The sequence below is a fragment of the Topomyia yanbarensis genome, chromosome 2 (assembly GCF_030247195.1).
Source record: "Topomyia yanbarensis strain Yona2022 chromosome 2, ASM3024719v1, whole genome shotgun sequence".
Lineage (NCBI taxonomy): Eukaryota > Metazoa > Arthropoda > Insecta > Diptera > Culicidae > Topomyia > Topomyia yanbarensis.
In genome coordinates this window covers 456,319,448-456,336,900 of record NC_080671.1, presented here as the reverse complement: position 1 = coordinate 456,336,900, position 17,453 = coordinate 456,319,448, and the positions used below count along the sequence as shown (strand labels likewise).

Sequence of the window (17,453 nt, the reverse complement as noted above, 5' to 3'; positions counted from 1 at the left end):
GAATCCGCATGAATTGACTTGATTTTCGTCGAGTGATTACCAGATTATTTATAAGATTTTAATAAAAAAAACGCGTCATATGGGCTTAAACTCATCTACTATATTGCACATCTATGAGTTGTTTTAGTGCACTTCACTGTTCACTGTGACCAGATATTTTCGGGATGAATGCGGAACGCACTTAAGAAACCTATTAAAGTTGTACGTTTCCTGGATAACTTTTGTTAGACTGAGAATCTTTTCGAATAAATTCGAAGCTGACTCATATCCCAATATTCGACAAATGCAGGATCAGAACAAATTGGCTCAATTTTCGTGGTCTTTACATGATGTACCACTACGAATAGACATGACAGTAACAAAACCATAATTTCCATTGGGACCGAACAGTAATTTTACAATAATTTACAGGAATGTCTAATCAAATACAAATACAATACAAAAAACAAACTATATCGATTTTACAGTAAATTTCCATGTCGAATCATTTATAATATAAAAGTGAGGTGGTTATGCATCTTAACATAAAAAAATCGATTCCTTTTCATATATTCTTTTCTTGGAAACAGTAATATTGAATGTCAATTTACTGTACCATTTTTCCGTTGTACAGTGATTGATGTCACATGAGGTTTTATTATAAATCTACTGCGAGAGCTCTGCGTCGAACAATATTGAAACAGTAATAACAATAATATCTGGACAAGTTCTCTTATATCCGGGATTGTCCCGCCTAATTTTGTACTTCGGCTTACATTATATTTGCATGTATATTAACCAATATATCCTGAATTTATGAAAATTAGGTAGTTGGGCTAATAAGGAGTCAATTTCATTTGCTAAATTTCCAGCAAAGAGAATCAGTCAAATGGAGCTTTCAGCATCTTAGGTTTCTGAATCTTGCAGCTAATGAAAAATCAACAAAACGTTGCTGTGTTTCAGCGAAAAAAAAAAGTTTGTAATGTTTTCAGCTACATATACTCAAGAAGTAGTTTTAGAATCAACAAATATTTATTTTAAATTGAAAGCAGACAATATTTTTAGAAGTACACCGGAGCAAACAGGGAGAAAATCGTTCCAGTATTCTCTTGTTTGCTTTTTTCTTCTTCTGGTAGCAAACCGGAGTAAAAAGGATAAATTATTTTTTTGCTTCTGTTTGCTTGCATGTACTGGGACAAAGCTTGACAAACATATGATTAGGGCGCAAATGTCAAAATTCATTTTGCAGGGAAATTCTGGAGAAACCGTTATTACCCGAGCACAGTGCATAGCAGTGCACGACAGAGAAAACTTTTCTCTTTTGTCTGCTATCAACAGTTGTCTTGGGTGATTAACGGTTCGTCCGGAATTTCTGCCCGAAGTGAATTTTTACACTTGGTTTTGAGCTCTAATCATTCTAGACAAATATGTAAAATGGCCAAAAGTGCAAATGAGAGCCTCTCTTTGTTTACTTTCTCTTTCGATTATTACGGCGTCATCATAAAACTTTTCAATATTGTTTCAGGATATATCGTAAAACTCATATTTCAACTAGCATATTATTCTAAAGCGGACCCTACACGAGACAGAAATATTGTCAATAAATATATTGACAAGACTGCTTCTATTCCCGACGAAAGCAGATACGGGAGTACTGTCGGTCTAGCAACGTACCAAGTCTATAATGCCAACTGCGCTAGTGACAATTATAGATAAAAACAAAAAACAAAACAGTATTAGCATTTGGTGAAGGGTTATTTAATTCTAAAATAAAATTATATTTTTTTCTGGTGAAATCGACGAAACGGGTGACAAAAGTCTGTCACTTGCAGTTTGCGTTCTTGTGTAGTACCTGTAAGTAAAAATAAAGAATGAATAATTAAAGATAAAAATAACGAAAACGTAAATTTAAAATAGGCTGAATACTTGCGAAGAATAGCGAGAGAGGAATCCGTCTAAAGCACGATGAGAAGAAAAACTATTAATTGTAAGTACTTTGTGAAATCATATAGAAGGAAAATTAGTTATTAAAAATAATTTGCAGTTTGAGCTGCACGAGATTATCGTCTGCTACGAAAAATACGTTGTTTCTTCGGATCCGAATATTTTCAAGATGACCTTACACCATCAATATATTGATCAATATATGATTTATTGTCAATATTTCTGCTCGTGTAGGGTCTGCTTAAGAGTTAAGGAACAACGGTATAAACGGCCGAGTTATTAGCGAAAGCGAAAGTAAACGAAGAGAAACTGTCATTTGCACTTGCAACATTTGACATGTTTGGCTAAATAAGTTTGTCGAGAAACCTAATTTGTATATCTGGCTGGACGACAAATGAAAACCTGGAAGAATTTGTATAAATCTGGTTGGCACCCCTGCAATTATTACGATATTAAAATAATGTTAAAAAACTGCACGAAACCGCTAGTCGTCAGGTGTTGCCCGATGCGAGTTGGAAGGGAATTTCTTTCGACAGACAGTACGATGGCCGATCTTGAAACGACATCTGTGGAACTGTAGAACAAGTCCAAAAATATTCTGAAGAACTGTATTAAAACCGGAATGTTGAAATTGATACATAACACTCTTATAAATGTTGTAATCTGCATAATATGTAATCATTTCATACTCTCGGAAACGTTCCAAAATTCATTCATATTGATATTTTTTTTTTAAATTTAAAGAAAAATGTAGTTCAACTGAGATAGAGATGGCGCTTTCTGCAGTTAAGATTGAAAATGCATGTGTGTGTGCGTGCGTGTTTGGCGCCAAAACAAAATATACGTCAGTCGGTCGATCGTTCATCAATTGCATTCGATGCTGTTTTATGTACATCAATTTTAAAACTTATTTTATCGTTAATAAAATACTAATAATAATAATTTCTAAGTTATCACGATGAGTGAATCACCCAGTAAGTATAATTCTGCGAAGTATGCTCGAAAAATGTGAAAGGGGTTTGCAATTATAATGCGCACTTCCGTCGCAGGTGCCGACCAGCGGAGTAAACGCCGCCGGATCGATAAACATGGTCGCTTTGCAGCCTTGGAGCGACTCAAAAACCTGAAGGCCTCCGGCGTCAAGAACAAGTATGAGGTGGGTGATGTCAAGAACGTCTACGACGAGGTGGACGAGAACGAGTACGCGAGGATTGTGAACGAACGGGCGCGGGATGACATCGTCGATGATGGTGAGGATTACTCGGTACTTGTTTGATGTTTGAGACCACGTCTTCTGTTTCAGATGGTTCCGGTTACGGATACGTGGAAAATGGTCGCGAAGTATTTGACGAGGATGAACTTGAGGCAGAGAGTTCCAGTCGGACTAAAGAGAAAGGCAAAAAGGGCAAGAAACGAGCGCGGGAAGATTCCGCTCCGGTGGCCGGTCGAAAATCGCTAAAGAACTATTTCAACAAGGAACGAGAATCGAAGGTGAAAATTTCGGATGATGATGTACTGGCGGATATTTTGGGTGAGATTAAATCCGAAGGGACTGGTGGTGAAACGGCTTCTGAGCAGATCAAAGAAATCCGGCCGATGAAAATGGTTCCGAAACCGAAGCCAGTAGACAAGGAAGAAGAGATGCGGAAGTATATGGAGAATTTTAGCAAAAATATTAAAAAGACGGAGAAAGTGGTGGAACATGACAGCGATGAGGAGATGCTGGATCGGGTTATGAAGCAAAGCTCCACGGATAATCGACAAAAAGTAAAACCTAAACCTGCTCCTGCCAAACAGGAAACACCTAAGGAGGCAATTCGTACGCCAGTAAAACCAGTAACAAAAGTTGAAATCAAAGCAGAACTTCCGCCAGCGGAAACGGATTTGTCTCAGATGAACGAAGATTTTCTTGATGATGATTTTGATCTGACAGGGGTGTGTGCGGAAACTCAACCCACGCAGAGGCGCCCCATGGATTCTGTGGTAAAAGAAGAGCCAGAAGTTGTTGAGTCGAGTTCGGAAAAGCTTCTAAGCGGATGGGGGAGCATTTGCGCCACAGAACTGGAAGACGAAATGATTGCCGAAATGGATTCAAGCGTTCCGGATGCATACGCTTCCACTGAGGAGGGTAGCGAAACGATGCGATTCTGGTTCTGGGATGCTTGGACAGATCCTGCTAAATGTCAGGGAGAGATTTACATTTTCGGTAAAATGGCTACGGGAAGAAAAGCGAACGAGTTCCAATCGGTTTGTGTTCACGTTCAGAACGTGGACCGTTGTATGTACATGTTGGCCCGCGAAAAAGAGTTTGACATTCGGAGTGGAACTGACACCGAGAAGGATGTTAGCATGCTGGACGTGTACAACGAATTCTGCAATGACATTAGTTCTAGGTTGAAGGTGACGAAGTATAAAACAAAAGTGGTCACGAAAAACTTTGCATATACGAGCGGAATGAGCGAACTGCAGGTGCCTAGCCAAAGCGAATATTTGGAGGTTCGGTACAGTGCTAAATTGCCGGCACCGGCTTTGGATCGCAAATATCGCACTATTGCTCATATTTTCGGCACCAACACCAACATCGTTGAACAGTTCCTTCTGGAACGTAAAGTGAAAGGCCCTTGCTGGATGGAATTGAAAAACTTCAAAAAGAATAATAGTTCATCAAGTTACTGCAAGGCAGAATTCCTTGTACCGGATATCGGATGTGTAAGTGTGGTCCAAGACTCGTCTGTCACTGCTATACCTCCTCCACCGCTGGTTATCTGTGCCATTAATGTGCGAAGTATTCTGAACAAGGGTACCAACGAAATATCCATGGTTTCCGTTCTGGTTCATGATCGATTCCCACTCAACAAACCTCCCCCGAATCCACCCTTCAACAGGCACTTTTGTGGAGTCGCTCGACCCAATAGCACCAGTTGGCCGTACGATTTCAATCCTAATGATCCGAAGATGAACACTAAGGTGACCAAGTGTGAGAACGAACGAACTCTGCTGAATTGGTTTCTCTCGATATACGGGAATGTTGATCCGGATTTGATCGTAACGCACGATGCGTACGATTTCCAGCTGGATCTCATCTGTCAAAGGTTGATGGCAATCAAGATCCAACAGTGGTCTCGAATCGGGCGATTAAAGATGAAGTCACCCTCCAGCCGGAGGGTGGACGATTTTTTCGTTGGCCGTATGATTTGCGACGTGAAAACGTCGGCGGAGGAGCTAATTAAATCACGCAGCTACGATCTGAACACACTCTGCGCGGAGGTACTGAAGATCCAGGACGGTGAACGGAAAGACGTTCTGCTGGACGACATACCGGGAATGTTTGAGAATTCGGTCGATCTGAAACAACTGATCGGACTGACCATGCAGGACAACTTCTACACGATGCGATTGATGTGTGAGCTGAACGTACTGCCGCTGGCTTTGCAGATTACACAGATTGCCGGAAATCTAATGAATCGAACACTGCACGGTGGTCGGGCCGAGCGGAATGAATTTCTGTTGCTGCACGCGTTCAGCGAAAAGGATTATATCTTGCCGGACAAGGCGGCACGTGCAGGACCGGGTAAGTTACTGATGAGTAGTATAGTTTGGGATGTTTGGGGTCGGGCACGAGCAATTATTTCACTAAATAACTAGGAAAATATTTCCAAATATTAGAATATCTTCAAAATCAATAGTTTTGTACTCTTACGTTGTGCCAGGGTCTGTTTTGATTTGTTTTAGCAGTCTTGTTTCGTGCAATAATCTGATGAAAATTTACTTTGAATGACAGCACGATTGCTTTGATCGTTAGGGGCACCTTCGTTGAATATTGAAGACAAAACCAGGCAACATCCGATATGTATTTCAAAACGAGAAACAGGCATTTTGGAAATCTATTTTAATGTAATACGCCTATTTTCGCGTTATTCATATTATCGCCTTAGGCCGATGACAAGCTGAAGCGGAAAGCGAAGCGTTTACGGACGCGACATAGTGTTTTGCCGCGTTCGCCCCGCTTTTACTATGACAGTATTACGCGTTCTACATGCACACACCAAAGAGATAGGTCAAACGCATTCGCTTCGCTTACCGCTACCGCATCGCGAATCGCGTAAGCATGTCATCGGACTTAGCCATTTAAAGCCGATGGTTAGTTTTCGTTGGGCTCAAACAAGAGTATTTCACCATTTAAGGCCATTTTTGATATTTTATTTGTTGTGGAGACAACGAGGATAGCTCGTTCTCGTTTTGAAGTGTTAAGTTGAACTTCCTTTTGGCGGACGTTTCATAACTGAAAAATTGTTGCGGTTGGATCTTTTAATAGGGAAAGTGGTGTTGTTTTAAAGAAGGAGTGTCGAATTAGTGCATAACGCGAAGAAAGGGAAGAAAAGCAGTAGGAATCTGTGGAAAATCAGGAATACGTTGGAAGCGGTCCTGAGGGCGTCACGACGCCATTTTGTTTTCGAACAGTAGTGCGGAAAAAGAAGAAAAAAAAAACAAAGAAAAGAGCAGCAGCGATGGTGGGGAATGCGGATCCCCCAGATCCGGGGGAGATAGCCGGAACTGAAAATCGAATGGATATTATAACTGATGGAGCATCCGTTACGGGAATACCAGGAGCAAATAAGGAAAACATAACGTACAAGCAATTCATTGTGGATATGAAATATGTCGGTTTGCACAAAATCATCGTGTTTGTAAGCAGCTACATCAAGGCAAATGCACTGATTAACGAAATCAACACTGGAGGTAGCCTTTATCGCGCTTACGTTCCCAAGCATCTCGTGAGCATCACAGGGGTGATCACAGGAATACCAACAGACATCAGCGTAGAAAAGATTAAGACGGATATTATAAGTGAATTTCCAATTCTGGAAATCACCAGAATGACACGATGGGATGCACAGAACAGAATCCCGATCAATCGACTAAGTATTACATTCAGAGCTCAAGAATTGCCAACCATAGTAAAAATATTTTGCTGTATCAGCCGTGTGAGGGCTTTCACGCCGAAAGTCGTTATTTGCATGAACTGCCTGAGGTATGGACATCGGACTGACAATTGTAGGGGAGCTCGGCGGTGTGACCGATGCGGCGAAAGACATGAAGCGGACCAGGATTATGCAAGTTGTCAAAATCAACGCGAATGTGTACATTGTCATAGTGCCGAACACGATTCAACGGACGCAAACTGTCCAGAACAAAAGAGACAACTGAAAATCAAAACCCTCATGGCAAAAAAAAATTCTCACATATACGGAAGCTAGGGAGCACGTTCCCATAAACACCCAAAACCTCTACGAACCTCTAATGAATATCGATGAATTCCCGACACTAGATCAAAGCTACGCAAATATGGCAAAAGGGCAATACAAGTGGAGGGATCCGCTACGAGAACAGTGGATACAAACGAATCAGGAAAGGAGAAAAATGCAAGCAGCCGTGAAAATCCAACAGGAGCAGAATGTAAAACAGTACGGGAAGAAGCCAAGACTGATCACAATGAATCAGGCACGCAAATCTACGGAGAGCAGGAACGAAATCGTAAAAAGCTCAATGAGTAAGAAAACGGGTGTTGCATTGCAAAACCCTTTCAACGTAACAGAGCAAGATCGTTGGGAGGCCGTCACGCAAGAAGCCTATACGAAATCCTACCGAATGCACCAAGAAACAATGACGAGTTTTTATTCTGATTTCATCGGAATGCTGGGACAGCGTGATGACGTGAAAAATTTATTCAAAAAGTGTACAAAAAACATTTTAATCTCGCCAAAACGGTTGTAGGCAATCCAGAGACGGACATAGCTCTTCAATTACCCAAGTGAAATGGCTTTCAACGAAATACGTATTTTACAAACTAACATACAAAGTCTTTTCAAAAATAAAACGGAACTTCACAGGGCCGTCACAGGATCGGATTACACAATAGCTATTCTTTCTGAAACATGAACACAACTAGATTTGGAAAACACGAATAAATACAACGTAGCTGGTTTTCATTTCATACCGCACTCGAGAGATGATGGATATGGTGGAGCTGGAGTGATAATATCCAACAAATGGAATTTTGCTAAAATATCAATGGGAAGTACGTCGCGTTACACGCAAGCAGTGAGTGTACACATTCTGCATCTAGATGTAATAGTAACATCTGTTTACGTAAGCCCGATGATCACACCAAAAGATTTTGAAGATGACATCGAATCGATCTTTACAAGTTTGAGGAATTTCAGGAGAGCTATCGTTGGCGGTGACTTCAATGCACACCATGTAGGCTGGGGAGATGGAATTAGCGATCGAAAGGGTGAGATTCTAATGGACATCATAAATCAAAGCATCATGTTGTTACTCAATGACGGGTCACCAACTTACATACCATTGAAACAAAATTGCCGCTCATCCGCAATAAATATCACCTTGTGTTCACTAAACTTGTTGAATGCCATGCAATGGACTGCACTGGATGAAAACATAGGCAGCCACCATAGATGTTTAGAAATAGTATGGACCCAGGAACAAAAACTGCGATCTGGGTATTTCTATGACAAGAAAGCAATAAAGGAAGACATTTCTAAGTTAAACACAGATGATGTTCATTCGATACAAGATCTGCAACAAACGTAAAGAAGACACGAAGACACCTAAATTTTGGTGGTGCGACGACGTAGACGCGGCCTGGAAGGAGAAAAATGAAGCTAGAAAACTATTCAACCGAGTGGCCAGTATGGAGAATCTACTGAATCTGACTCTTCTTGGATACACACTTCGGATACAACGATCCACAGTTAGACTACACGACAGGATTGTTTAGCGCAACTACTCTTTTGGACACGGGGAACTGGAATAAGATACTTTACAGTAAAAAAAAGAAGATCGGCTCCCGGCGAGGACAATCTTACGTATGAGATGCTCCGGTGTCTGCAACCAGATGTAGCAGCATGCATCATTAAAGACATCAACAACATGTGGCAACGAGGTTGCTTGGAGGACAGCTTGAATAATATCAAAGTCGTCGCAATCCCTCAACCAGGACGCGATCAAAATACACTGTCTGGAGAAAGACCGATTTCGTTAGTTCCAACACTAACTAAAGTTGCCAATACAGCAGTTTTGGAACGACTACAAGAAATACTCGACCGTGGGGACATTCTTCCGGAGAACTCCTTTGGATTCAGAAAGGGCATGTCAACCAACACATGTATATCATTCGTAACTAACTGGATTAAAGAAAGCAAAAGAAGCAACATGGTGACAGCATTGATCTGCATAGATCTCTCTAACGCGTTCAATGCGGTTAGAACGGACAGGTTAGAAGAGATACTTTCTAGCATAGGTGTAACACAAGATATCCTCATGTGGATTTCTAGTTTTTTAAGAAACCGAACCATTTCCCTGCACACTCGTGAAAAAGTAATAAGAAGAACCATAAGCAACGGACTTCCACAAGGCGATGTGCTATCCCCTACACTCTTCAACATCTACACCCAAAAGCTGCACGTAATCAAAAAGGATGGAGTCGTACTCGTACAGTACGCAGACGACTTCGGAATTCTGGTAAAAGCGAAGACACTGGACCGGTTGAATGATACAGCACAGGAGTATTTAGACGAGTTCTCCGAACAAGCAAAACTTTTGAATTTGGAAATTAACGTTGAAAAAACTAAGGCTCTACTTTACCAAAATAATGATAAGGTACTAAGTGTCACCCTTAATGCAACGACAATCGAAACAGTGCGAAATCATCGATACCTTGGAATCACTTTTGACCGCTACGTAAGTTTTGGGGCTCACATTCGAGAAGTCCGTGATAAGGTACAGCAGAGACTTAATATGGTGAAGGTATTGAGTGGAAACAAAAGTGGAGCACATCCGGATACACTAACTCGAATATACATGGCATTATGTAGAAGCGTATTGGAGTATGGATGTTCAGTCCACAACAATGCAAAACCCGCCAATCGGCGAATACTGTCAGTCACGAATAATCAATGTTTGCGGAAAATCACCGGAGTTACCAAATCTACACGTGATAGCTAAACAATTAAATAGTATAACTCTACCAGACGAACAAGACAGATGGGATGCATTCTCTTACGTTGAAAAAATATACTGGACCAACAAAGAACTTTTCGAAGCTATCAGTCCGCTGGCGACAGCGATTAACATAGACAAGGTATCAATCCATCCATACTTGGAGGAATTGCAGATTCCAAAAAAGGACAACGACCCCAGGAAACTGAAACAACTGGCACTTTTTGTGATGAACGGTCGCAATAAGGACAGGGGCCGAATTTACACAGATGCTTCGAAAGAGGGTTCAATCTGTGGAATAGGAGTTTTCGTCGAGAACACCGCAAAAAGATTCAGCTACAAACTCGCTATTGAGACAAGCGTTACATCTGCAGAATTAATTGCCATACACATAGCAACTCGCATAATTGAGCAGGATCAGCTTCAAAACTACGTGATATACACGGACTCGAGATCAGCTTGCCTTATGCTAGCATATACCCAGGAAGCAAGGAAGGATGAAGGACTATTGATTGATATTCTTAATACCTGCCAAAAATGGAATACAGGTATACAGTGGATTCCTAGCCATGTATCCATCACAGGAAACGAGACCGCTGATGTGCTAGCCAAAACCGGCGTTAATTCGAAGGAAGTGCTTCATCACAAAATTCTGCTGAAGGATGCTTTTTTAAACGCACAAATTATTTTGGAAGGAAGAACAAATCGATGGTATGAAACGTACTCGAAGGACAAAGGAGCAAAATTCTTTGAGGTACAAAGTTACTTCTACAAAGCAGCTTGGTTCAACAAAGTGGATATGAAAGGAAGCGACGTAAAACTGCTGAATCGTATAATGGTAAGCCATGACTACTCGAAATATTGGTTGCATCGCATGAAAATCTTGGACAGCGATGAATGTGAATTGTTCGAAGAATCTGAAACATCAGAGCATTTGATACTACACTGTCCCCGCCTCGGCAGAGTAAGAATGCAGTTCTCGTTTGACAATAAATTCACCACAATTATCGAACTGTATAAAACCCGCAATCACGAACTATACAAGGAAGTAGCAGAATTCGTCAGAATATGCAAATTGAGTTCATGATATTCCAACACCAAAACAGAAAACCGGCTATTCCGGCTACATACACGGTAAACGACACGGAGGGCATATAGTCTGAGTCACTGGCCTTTAAAACGAGCTGTCAAAACGATGGCTCACACGAGAAAGAAGAAGAAGAAGGAGACAACGAGACTGGATCCAAATTAAATAATTTAGCATGTTGTGCAAGGTAAATTATAAAATCCTCATTTCCGGACATTGCAGCCCCGTACTCTAGGCGGCTGCAAATGATAACGTTTCCGAGCTTTATGAGAGTGTTGGGGTTGACACTGCTGCTTCGCTTCCCAATCATCTTGATTATTTTTAGATTCGCTGCTACATTGTCCCGGACGTTTTCAATGTGAAAGCCACTGCTGCCCTTTTGGAGACGTTGAATTCTATCTGTTGCTCTGTTGAGCTCTGTTGCTTCTTCTGTAAATTTATTTATTGTCGTCAAACAAGAGTAGACCGTTTTGTTACAACGATAAAATATAGTATACACTTAAAACATAAAATACTAATAACTAAACTAAACACTATCTGGTTTACATAGCACTACTTTAGGATGTTCTTTATAAGCGAATAGAATTGAAATATTTTTTTAATTTGCTTTTTGTCATTGTTAAGTCAATAGCTTCGCAGTGCTTGTTGTAAGTTGCCATCATCTGATTTAATGGTCCAAACTTGGCATAATTTGTACGATAATTGTTTGTTATAAATGTATTTCGGATTCGTAACTGCCGGGAAGGTATATAAAAATTAAGTTTAGATAGAAGTTCGACTGAATCAATACGACACGAAATTATATCGTTTAGAAATGAAACCATTGCATATTCTCGGCGCTCTTTTAGTGTTTGGATGTTAATGAGCATACAACGAGCTTTATAAGATGGGAGAGGAAATCGTGTCCAACCTATTTTGCGAAGTGCAAACAATAAAAATTGCCTTTGTACTGATTCTATTCTTTCTTCATGTGTGATTGAGAAAGGTGACCAAACTATGCTACAATATTCCAGTATTGACCTTACATACGAGATGTATAATGTTTTAATTGTATATGGATCATTAAAATTGTAACTAAAACGCTTTATAAATCCAAGCATGTTATTTGCTCTATTGATGATTGTGTTGTAATGGTCAATGAATGTTAATTTTGAATCTAGAATGACTCCCAAATCTTTAACTCTTTCGCACTTTTGTACCACTTGATTTCCTAGAGTGATTGAAATGTCAGGTGTATTTCGTTTCCTACTAAAAGTTATTGCATTACATTTTTTTACGTTTAGTTGCAGAAGGCTTTTGTTACACCAGAGGTAAAACATATGTATTTCTTCCTGTAATATCTTTATGTCTTGTTCGTTCCTAATTTCTAAAAAGAGCTTCATGTCGTCGGCATAGATAAGAACTTTTATGTTTTTGAGAATGTATGATATGTCGTCTACGAATAAAATGAACAAAAGAGGGCCTAGATGGGAGCCTTGAGGAACTCCTGATGTGACTTGAATGGGATTCGATTTCTTCCCTTTAAATCTAACTATTTGTTGACGGTTAGTTAAATATGATTCGAGCCATTTGAGAAGACCTGATTCAATTCCTAATTTTTTCAGTTTGAATAATAGCAAGGGTATGTCGATACGATCAAATGCCTTGCTAAAGTCCGTGTAAAGAGCTTCAGTGTAGTTTCCATTCTCCATTGCAATCAATGAGTAGTTAACGAATTCTAGTAAATTTGTATTAGTTGAACGTCCTTTGAAGAACCCATGCTGCATGTTAGTAATTCTGTTTTTGATTTGATTGAATAGTTTTTCGTTAACGATTGCTTCAAAGAGTTTAGGCATACATGACATAATGGCAATTCCACGGTAGTTACATATGTCAGATTTTTTGCCACTTTTAAAAATGGGTACCAGGTACGAGCTTTTCCATAAATTGGGGAAAATGCCAGATTCAAGCGACATGTTAAAAAGCCAAAACAGAGGAGCTGTGAGTTCCAACGCTAAGTTCTTCATAAATACGGGTGGGATCCCGTCAGGTCCAGAACCTTTGGAGGCATCTAGTTTGTTTAGAGCCTCCATAATATCTTGCACACTGACATGATTGACGCCAATGTCTGTGGTGAATTCTGGGAAGAAACCGAAATATTCGCGATCACGATCTTCTTCAGAAAATGTGGTATAGATGTCTTGAAAGAAGGTTGCGAAAAGATTGCAGATTTGTTCCGCGTTGACACCGACATTTTCTTTAAGTTTCATTTTTGAAGGGAAGTTTTCCGATTTTAAATTATTTTTAACATGATTAAAGAAATTTTTTGGGCAAGATTTTATTTGAAGTTCGGTTTTTGAGTTATACTCTTCAAATGCTATTTTAATGGATAGGTTTAGTTGATCGCAAATGTCCAAATAGTTAAATAAGTTCCTTTCATTTCTGATTTTTTTATACTTTTTGTGGGCCTTTTGTTTACGATTTTTTAAATTTTTAATTTGCTCGTTATACCAAACTGGATATTTTGTGTTGCCTTGTCGCCTAATTTTTTTCAGTGGTACTTGTTCAACTATTATATCAAACAATTTTGTGTAAAAGACGTCTACTGAATTTTCGATACTTGTTTCATTTCTAAACAACGTTTGCCAATCTATACTGCTTAGTCTTTGTTTTATGTTGTCAAAATTTGCCAATTGAAATTGAAAGGCCTCTTCGTACTCGCAGTCATCGGGTCTTTTGTTATCATGTACAAATACAGAAAACTCTATTGCTGTATGAAACGCTTCATTTTTCCATAGTGGAGTTAATGATTCGGTGACACAGAAGTCTTCAAGAATGTTTGTGAATAATAAATCTAAATAACAGTTTTGCTGATTTCTAGCATGATTAATTTGGTTAAGTCCTAAACTTGCAGTTTTGTCAAATATGGCCTGCAGAGTTTCGTTATCCCCAACGACTGGAAGTAGGATGCTTTCATTTTCAGTGTCTGGAAAGAAGTCAATGCTTCGTTGATTGAAGTCACCATAAATATGAACTTTTACCTCTGGGGGGAGCTTGGTTATAATGTCTTCGGCAATAAGAAAAAACTTTTCAAATGTATCTTTGCGGGCATTATTTGGGGGGAAGTACACAGAGACAAATATATGTGTTTCACCTGCCAGATGGGTTTTAACCCACACATGCTCAAATTCTTTAAATTTCCTTGTAGTAATGATTTCTGCATTAAATTTTGATGTAATTGCTATTAAAACTCCCCCTCCTGACTTCTTTTCAGACATATGAATGTCTCGGTCAGCTCTAAACACATTGTAGCTGTTCCCGAAAACTTCTTCACTTCTAACACTTTCGTCCCAACTAGTTTCTGTAGCCACAATAATTGTATAGGAGCTACTTAAAATATTCTTGTGAATTTCATTCATTTTCGATGCACTTTTCATTCTATTAAAATTTTGACAGTAAATTAAAATTTCTACTGACGACTCTACTTGAGGAATCGAGATTACCTCTTTTTGTTGTCGTTCAAATGGCGTCGAATCTTGGCAAACTGCGGTGTCCTCGTCATTTCCTTCTTCTAGGGAATGCGTCAATGTCGTCGAAAACACGAATGTTGAGAATGGCACGCCTTACACAAAGCTGTTGACAAGCGCTCCGATGTTGGGTGCATTTGCATCGTCGACCGTGGTAAATCATCCACTGGATAGGGATTCAATGTCGGTCCTCTTTGAAACTGAATTGTTGGCCTATAGTTCGTGGGGGGTCCTGAGAAATGATCTTTTGCAGCCGCAAGAAGCACTCTATCCGGTGGCAGGAAACTATTGTTGTAGTGACTACTCGTATGGTTTTTGTTATAGTGGGTGTTGCCGGCCCTAAATGTGATTCTGCGATTGGTATTACTCGTATGGTTACTATTAACTGGCTGTCGTGAGTGGCGCGCTGCTTGCTCTTGATCAGGTCGAGGAAAATTTGTGGTGCTTTTGTTTTTTTCATTAACGTTATTATTATTATTTCGCCTCGATCTTTTTTTACGTCTTCTAGCCTTTTCGGCCTGTTTTTGCTGGTTCAGGTTTCTTAATTTGCGTGCATCGTAATCGCTCCAGTCTGCTTTCCATACTTTCCTTGTACCCAAAAAGCGCCAACCTGAGTTATCGATATTTTTGTCGTTATTTAATTCGGCTTCCAGACTGGGGCATGAATCAAGCGATGATGTAGCGTTTTGACTTGCCGTTATGTTTGATGAAAGCGCCTTAAGTTCGTCGAGGATATCAATAGTTAGCGCAGAATTTGTGAAGTTTTGACTGGTGGATATGTTCGCTGACAGAGACTTAAGCTCGTCAAGAATATCAATCCCCAGCGTCGGGTTTGACGTCATAGTAATACTAGCCGCTGTGTCCAGAGACAGTTGATTAAGCTGGTTTATTTCATCATTCATGGTGCGCAGTTCAGCTGATAGCTCTGACGTTACCGTTTTCAGCGTGCTATAGACATTATTTTTCGTTGTCGTCATTGCTGTATCGAATAGCGAGGTAATGTGATTTTTAATGGCAACAACACTTCCAGTCAAACTGCTGTTTTTGTTTATTGCTATCAATTCCTGTTTTATTGTTGTAAGCAAAATTTCTAGGCCATCGATCGCTTCGTGAACTATGTTAGGCTTCTCCAGTTGAAACGCGAGCCGGTGCATTACTTCCGTATTGGCTTGCAGTTGTGATTCCAGAAGTTGTTGTTGTTCAATAAGCCCTTTGAACTCAATCTTGGCCTGCATCAATTCTTGACATGATTCACAGCACGGTAATAGATACGAGTTGATGTCTACCCTCTTGTCCTTCTTCCGCAGTGATCCCCTCGGAACAGTCACTCCAATGCAAGCGGCGTGGAATTTTCTTGGGCAACCTATACACGTCCACATAACTGTATCGGCGGAAGTGTCGAAAGTGCAAATTTCGCAACTCATTATGATTGATGTACACACACGAAAAGCTGAATTAATAAAAAACTAAATGAAATATCGCGCACGGCACCTGGATCGAACGATGAAAGCGTGCGAACTTGACGACGACTTGTTGTGAACTCCAATGTGTCTCCAGTGTCAATCACTACCACAGCAAAGTCGTCAGCAAACTGGACGAGTTCCCATCAATCGAGAATGATCTGATGTAGATTGAAAAGTGTCGGAGATAGTGGGAATCCTTGGGGAAGTCCTTCACTAATCTCACTGTAGGTGACTCCCTGCTTCGTGAGGATAACTCATCGATCTCTGAGGTAGGTGTGGAGCTTATTTGGAATCTGCAGGGATTTTGGGACGACTAGGAGCTTTTGGAGGTTGAAGTAGTCAAAAGCCTGCAAGAGATCTAAGAAAACTGCGATGGTGTGTTTCTTTTCTAGTCTTTGACTTTGTTGATGATGTAGTTGACGTATCTCTGAGCTGAGCAGTGTTTTCGGAAGCTGAACGATCGTGTGGGGTGCAGGTTTCTTATTTCTGCCCTCTCATTCAGTCTACTATTGATCACCGAGTTGATGAGTTTGAGGTTAACGTTAGGACGATGGTACGGCTAGATCCTGGGCTTAGTAGATCACACTTATAATTGGGTGTGGGAAACGAACACGAGATCGACCGAGAATAAAATAGGTTTTCGTAATGTTTAATCACTTTTATATTTTTACTCTGCACTTCATGTGTTGCTCTGTTCAGCAGCGTCTTTTTTCTGTCTTCTCAATCTCTCTCTCTCTCTTCTCTTTGGGCTTTCTGGAGATGGCGGGCAGATCTCCGACAGGGTGGCCAGGAAAATTGCCGCCGCATACGCCCCTCCAGCTACACCAAGAACCGAACAAGGTGGCAGATGGTGTAATTACTGTGTGTCCGTCGGCTTGTGGATGATGCGATATGTCGTTATCGCACAGAACAGCTGGTTTAATGCGGTCAACGGATATAGTTCGTTTTTTTCCGATATGGATACAGCGAAAAATTTGTCGTTTCTCTCGAGTACTTCGTAAGGTCCTTCGTAGGGTTGCTGGAGACGTTTTCTTACTTAAGCTTAGTATGCACCTCTTGCGAAATGAGGTCGCGAAATATTTTTCCTTCTTCCGTGCGGAATTTTGACATTTGCTCGCGAAAACTAGTCTGTGTGTTTGCTGTTAGATGTCGCTTTTGATAACTGAAAAACGACATCAACTGTTGTTTGTTTATTTCTTTTTTATATTTCTGCTGTCATTTGAATGTTTTAAATGATGTATTTTATTAATTCATCACGGATGTGTATGAAATCGGTAACAATTGTAAACCTATTCATGAAGCTCTCAGGGAAGTGACGTACTCAGCGTGAATCATATTTCGAGCATGATTAATCATAATGCTTATTTGTGACGGTTCCGGATGTCTCGGGGAAGTTCAGCCTGACCAATTTAGACAGCACAATTCCTGCAATCGGAAATTTAAATCATTGGC

The 17,453-nt window shown here is 40.2% G+C and overlaps 1 protein-coding gene across 1 annotated transcript in view; it reads left to right on the top strand.

Annotated features, from left to right (window-relative positions):
• The first annotated feature begins 2,777 nt into the window (after window positions 1-2,777).
• LOC131685872 (DNA polymerase alpha catalytic subunit-like) overlaps window positions 2,778-17,453 on the top strand; it is a 35,385-nt gene continuing 20,709 nt past the window's right edge. Inside the window, exons 1-3 of the mRNA XM_058969881.1 lie at window positions 2,778-2,897; window positions 2,973-3,173; window positions 3,227-5,494. Coding sequence (XP_058825864.1) covers window positions 2,882-2,897; window positions 2,973-3,173; window positions 3,227-5,494 — 2,485 coding nt within the window. The 5' untranslated portion in view covers window positions 2,778-2,881. The remainder of the gene's footprint in view (window positions 2,898-2,972; window positions 3,174-3,226; window positions 5,495-17,453) is intronic.